The 6,898-nt window shown below is 42.3% G+C and overlaps 1 protein-coding gene across 1 annotated transcript in view; it reads right to left on the minus strand.

The window, feature by feature from the left end:
* SHTN1 (shootin 1) overlaps window positions 1–6,557 on the minus strand; it is a 711,155-nt gene extending 704,598 nt beyond the window's left edge. Inside the window, exon 1 of the mRNA XM_078643901.1 lies at window positions 6,326–6,557. Within this exon, the coding sequence (XP_078500027.1) occupies window positions 6,326–6,383 (58 nt within the window). The 5' untranslated portion in view covers window positions 6,384–6,557. The remainder of the gene's footprint in view (window positions 1–6,325) is intronic.
* Between the last annotated feature and the right edge of the window lie 341 nt (window positions 6,558–6,898).

Consider the following 6,898-nt stretch of genomic DNA (forward strand, 5'->3'; position numbering starts at 1 on the left):
TGCCCATGTCTGGAGCTTAATCCAAGAACGCCCCCAAACTGGCTCACAAATGATCGCTCTGTGCCAAATCCAGGCTTCAGACACCCAGCTGGATGATCGTGTGAATCACCTGTTATTGAGATATCAAAAAGCACAGGTGACCAAACCTTCCTCCTGCACTTAAAGAGTTTGAATGAAGGATAGATTTTGACTCCGAACCCCAAGATCGTCTTTTAACCAAAGCTGACATTCCTATGCACACTACTGACAAATTTCTTCACAGGCAGTGCAGCGCCTATGCCCATGCTTGCTAACTATGATCCTCAGAATTAATGCTAAAAATCTTAAATTGGCGCACCGAACTCATGCCTCCTGCATCCACACTTTCTTTATTTTCCAACATGGGACATTCACTTCTTCAACATTCCAGTGTGCCTTGGGTATTTCCTGCATGAGGTGGGAAAGAGATACAGAGGAGATCATGAATGCTTTGAAGCATGGACAAAGCGTGAGACCAGGATGTAGCCTACTGGGCACCAAGCTGGTTTGTGAATGTGATGTCATTGGTGGAGTCAAGTGTTCAAGTCTAGTCTCAGCCAGCATTCACAGAAATTCTCTTTTCAGCAATTACAGATGTTTTCCACTTTATATTGGGAACAACAAAGAAGTTCCTTGATGACCAAGACATTGCTGTAGGACAGCTATTGTTGACATTTTTACTTCCATGGACCCCCACTTAATCATTACTGAAACCCAAGGACCCCCACTGAATCAATATTTGAATCTAGATACCCTCACTGAGTCATTATTCGAATCCAGGGACTGCCAGTGAGTCATTATTGGTAGACAAGGAGCCTGGCTAAGCATGTTCAATGATCTGAACAGCAAAACAATAAACACAAAAAAACAGAATTAAACAAATTCAAATGATGAAATATTTTATTTAAATCCAAAAAAAAAAAAAAATGTAATTTTAATGGGATGCTTGGAGCTTTTCTGAATGTAATTAAGACCACTCATCGCCTATAAGATATTCTGTTTGATGCATTTGCCCTGCTCTCACAAATCAAATCAATCTGAGGATACTAACTTTTAGCCTTAAATTTCAAATTTCTTCACATCAAGAACGTTTTAATGTTTTTGATTCTGCTTCATTATTTATGTACAATATATTAATCTGTGTATAATATTCAGTTTTCTAAGCAGTTGCGGACCCCTTGAGAAGGGTTTGCAGACCTCCAGGGGTCCCCGGACCACAGGTTAGGAACAATTTCTTAGTGACATTAACCTGTATAATGGATAGGAGCTACAAGCGAACATTCCTAAATGCCACTTATAAAAACAACTTTGTCAACCAATTTCTCCAGACATTTTTTGATCTTTTTTAAATTTAAAAAAAGAGATGGTATTAGGCACAATAATAGCCCTGAGCCTGGTGGCGCAACTCTTCGTAAATCAACACTTGTTGCCAGGCTGCATTTGTAAACGGGACTGTTGGATTTGCATGCTGCAGCGGTGCCATTTACCAATACTAATAATAAATGCTGGTTCTGGCTTCCGAGATACTTAGGACCCATAATAGTAGAGGAAGAAAAATGTAAAAGATCTTTCCCTTGATAGGTGCCTTTTCCAAGTGATATGCTTGAATGGAAGACAATAAAGGAACTCTGTGATCAAAAGAAGAACAAGGTACTTTGGAAGCTGTCCATCGCACTGCGGGTGTTTAGGTGCAATTTAAATTCACTTTGCACGTTTTCACTAATATGCAAACTAGAACCTCGTTTTACCCATCAGCTCGGCATGTTAAGCACGAGTTGGAGCTCCATTTTTACAAGCAAAACTCACATGTAAATACGTGAGCCAGTTATATTGGCAAGAGACTTGAATGTCAATGTGCCTATCATGTCATCGCCCTGACAATTAACAGAACTGACTTTGTAGCAATCAAGCTGGTGTTCCAATAAGCGAGCCGTCTCATAGTGAGCAAATGATAATATTAATAAGCACATCATGTCAATGAGAAATCTCTCATATCAAGGAAGATGACATTATGTTTACAAGGACACCATCAAATCAACAAGTATGCTGTCATATCTGCAATCAATTTAATGGGAAAATCATTGGGCCAATAAGTGGAACATCAAGTTAGAAAGTTGCTACTATGTTATGTTATAGGGAATTTATTGAGCGCACATACACCAAAGGTCTCTTGGCGCTGTGTAGGAAGCCACCCCAAAGATAAGGTATAGCAATAGGCGTGGGTGAAGAGCCAAGTTTTCAGTTTCTTCCTGAAACACATGTAATCCAATGTTTGCCTCATATCAATCGGTAGGGAGTTCCAGAATTCTGTCTGCATAGTCTAGCATAGAAAATCGTGAACCCCCCATTTTTTGTGCTTAAATCTTGGAATCGTCAGCATTTTCATTGTTGCTGATCTAAGGTTCCGTTTAGCAGTGGGGGTGCAACTACATTAATAAAGAGTTAGATGTCATATCAAAACGAATGAGCAAGCCTAATAAAACAGTAAGAGAGCGTTCAGATCGATGAGGCCTCAATAGTATTTGCTTAATTTTCTCCACAACTTTTGGGCCAGTGGTGATCACAACCAGCACATTTAAATTATTGTTCAGCACCAAAATTGGATTACACATTCTTTAGTGCCTCATCCCGATAGAACCAAATCATCTTTTACAGGACAAATCCTCTTCACTCTTCTCATATTTACAACACTGATTAAAGTTTCCCAACAATTATGTACACGAATTTATATCGCGCAAATCACCAAGCGGTTTCTAAGCGCTTGCTTAGGGAACCCGTCCTGGTATTCCCCTGTGAGATAACCCCAGCAGGGTATCCGCAAGGTGAAAGCCAGGCATCCCGCCACGAGGGGCCGTTGTGGAGATTAAGCAAGCTATTGCCCAGAGTCGCAGAGTGTGAACCCGTGAATCGAGTATGCACCGGAGCGAGAATTGTCGAGTCCATGGACATTTTAGGACTCAAGACCCCGCCGAGCCGGGAATTGAACCCTGGTTCCAGGCTGACCTCTGCTTCCAGGTCTGCCTCCTATAACCAGTGAGCCACACTTCTCCACTATTATCAGAAGGCTATCTGAACAGGGGTCCTAATGCCTATGCTCAGCCTCTGCTGGAAGTCATAACTTCAACTCTCTGGGCCAGTCTGACATTAAGGGCTGAACCCATCCATATGGACTTAACGGATGGCAGGAAAGTCACTCTGGGTGATGGTACATATAAATGATTCTTTTCCCTCATACCCTTCCAAATATTTGCATGCCTAAGCACAGCATCAACGTGCATCATTTGGAACAGTTACAACCCTTACCAATGACATCAAACTCTTTGCTCATGCACCACACTGCACGCATACACACACTCCACCTCCTTAGTTGTAAATACAAGCTCTGGTCTGAAACATTATGGGAAAAGTTGGAGCGCTACAAGACCGCACAAGAGGCATCAGTGTACTATTATGCAAATGGTAACTAATGTTAACAATGCAAATAACCAAATGTTACTAAATGAAATGTCAATAATCGATATGTCATGTTTCTAAATAAGAAATCCTGCCAATGCTCAAGACCACCACTCAATTGAAAAAGACTGTCTGCTCAATAAGCAAGTACATCAAGTCAATGACTGGCTCACAATGTCAAAAAGTAAGCTTCCCTTGGGAGAGTAGCCAAGTCAATAAGAGAGCTGCCAATTAAATCAGCAAACTAACATGTCATTGAGAAAGCCTGCATGTCAATGAAGGAACCACCATAATGAGCAAGGCCAACACGTATACAATCAAGGATGCCATGTCCAACAGCGATTCACCATTTCAACAAGAAAGGCGACAAGACAATCCACAAACTAAATTGCAAGTCACAATGCCAACTGGCCAGCCATGACATCATTGACCAAGCCCAATGATTAAGCAGCCATGTCAAGGAACAAGCAGATAAAGAAATAAGAAAGCCATCCTGACAATTAGTCAGTTGCCACATTAACCAATTAGCAACCATGCAAATGATCATGTCATTATATCAATTAGCGGGCGTCTTGTGAACAGGCAGTTCATCATATCAATGTGTCAGACATCGTCAGAAAGGCAAGCTGTTATGTCAACAAGAATGTAACAATATTTATGACCAATCTGTCTATTCAGCCAGCAAGCCTTTTTAACAAAAGACAGCCAGCATGTCAAGTCCGAATGTCAAAGAGGACCACCATCTCAGTAAGTAATCGTGTTTATGCAGTATCATACTATCAATACAAATCACCAAATGTGAGCAAGTGTTTTGGTATGCCTGTGAGTGAGAAGACAAAGCCAGTGAGAAGAACAAGTCAATACACAAGACAAACAAGTCAATGTGGGAGTTAGCCATGTTAGAGAGCAAAAGTCTAAATAGCATAACTGGCATTAAACAAGACTGTCAGGGCGTAGGACGTCCGGGGAATGGAACAAAAAGGGCACAAGTCTGTTATTCCAATACTCAAAAGTACTAGGTCAATGGGTTAGACCCCAAGAGCAATCAAGAAGATCCCTTTACAATGCCACAGAACGCACCAATGAGCGGGCCCATCATTCTAATGGATGAACCTCAAATGTTCAATAAGTCAAATCTGATGCCTAAAATGAGGCCTCGATTTCCAATGAGTAAGAACCCAATGAGAAAGGTTGGTGTCTCACATTTCAGGCTGTTCCTGGGAGCTTAGAGTACTTCGTATGGACCACCATTTTTGCCACAAAAAGGACAGCAGATGATTAATTATCGTGGGCTAGGGGGTGACAACTTGTGGCTGCTGCTTCCTTTGTCGCTCTTCTCCTTTTCCCAGGCCCACAGTAAAAGCTCGAGTATATCCTTTTCAAAGTCCTACAATCATTTCCATACCCTAAGGGTAGTAGTTAGAGTGCACCTCCAGCACTGTACTTTGTGACTAAATGTCGTACTCTGCAGTAGGTAAATTGTAATGCCTCCTACACATACTTCTGTGAATCACTTGCACTGCAGGTAACATTTCAATATGAATGGATGTTTTGCAATGCATGCAGTACATCCTGCACCTACTGGAATGAATGCATGTTATTGCAATAAATCCCCACTGGCACATTAATATGCAACTACTGTTGGAATCCCTTATACTACACACATCTATTGCAATGAAAAGATCCCTTGTACTGTATTCTGCATATATTGAAATGGAACCCTTGCACTTCATATTGCACTTATAATAATGGATTTCTAACATTGATCACATTGAACTACATCACTCGCCACTACTTTCTAGTAAACCAATTGCCTCACATGATGTAGTCTGTGCAATTTGCAACAGAGCCCAGTCACTTTATTCGTCATTGATCAACTAGAGTCCTTGCACTGCATTTTACACCTATTTATTCTTATATACACTAAATTGTGTGCGTACTGAAGGGATCTGTACATACTGACTTGAATCTCCGCACTTTATTTTTGCACTGAATTGCAGTCTCGTGTGAATTGGATTCTGCACCTATTGCAAAGGATCCTTTGAAGCTAATTTATTCTGCTTAAATTGATTGACAGCTCTACTTGTATTCATCCACGTCAATTACACATTTTTCACTGTATTCTTGAAACATCATTTCACGTGTTTGCATTCTGGACCTAGTGACTGGAATCTTTGCACAAGTGTAATGGATGCCTTGTGCTACATTCTGTGCATACCAACCCTGATCATTTACACTGCATTCTGCAACTGCTGACAGGTCACTCCCAACATATTAACTATGTATTTTGAACTGTGTTCTGCAAATATTATGCACATGTTTTGCCCTTGCAATGCATTTTGCACATATTAGCATGATACATTAAAAGGCGCTGTGCACATATTGAGTAAATTATGTGCACTGGATACTGAAACTTGAACTGCATTCTGCATCGACTAAATAGGGGGCTGGGTCACTTGCACTGCATGCTGAACATACTGGCCGGTCACTTGCACTGTAATCCTCACAAGGTGGCTATGGTCCTTGAACTCCTTCTGCAAACATCATACATAACCTTTCGTCTCCATTGTGCACAGCCTTATGGATCACCTGGGCTTCTTTCTGCACGTAAAGGCTGAATCCATTCAGAGCATATTGCAATTAATTCCTTGTAATGCTTTCTGGACCCAATAACTGCAATATTTGCATTGTATTTCAAATGCTGCATCCCGCAAATTCAATACACCATCAACTGCATTCTGCAGTTAGTACAATAGATGTCTTGCACTGCACGCTACGCTCCCGGCAGTGAATTCCCTGTGATCGTGGGGCGGGGCCGAGGGAGTTGGTGGACGCTCCCTCCCGATCTGCTCACCTGTCTCTTTCAGGCTGGCCAGCAGCTCCATTTGCTTCTCCTCATCCGAGGTGTTCATAACGCCGGGTAAGGGAGAGTACAGCACACGAGAGGTGCAGAGACTCAGGGGGTAATGCACACCCGGAAGCGGTGCCGGCGACGATGTCTGGAGCAGGAGGCACGAGACGCCCAGTGCAGGAGGAGGAGGGAGCGGTGAGCTCAGTGTGGGATGTGCGCATGCGCGCGTCTGGTCTGCTCTGCTCCTACTGCACCTGAGGCTCCACAGGAAACCCGGAAGTACCCATCTTCACGGTACAGGCAGCAGGGTTTATGTTTATGCTCTTGCAGGGACAATATGAGCAATTGATCTTCGGTACACGGCGTATTGCCCGGTAATTGATTAGGAATACGGGACGTGATAGAAAAAACTGAGATTTGTTTCTCTGACTTCTATAGCTCCTGATAATGTTATCATTGAAAAACCTAGACACAATACTATCAACACGAGTAACGCCTGTGTGGATTTGGATAGTGTTGGTAGGTCCAGTAAGGGGCAGTCGCTACGGCACCTCAGCACGTTCATGGCAATACCTG

Source organism: Lissotriton helveticus, chromosome 5_1, assembly GCF_964261635.1.
Source record: "Lissotriton helveticus chromosome 5_1, aLisHel1.1, whole genome shotgun sequence".
Lineage (NCBI taxonomy): Eukaryota > Metazoa > Chordata > Amphibia > Caudata > Salamandridae > Lissotriton > Lissotriton helveticus.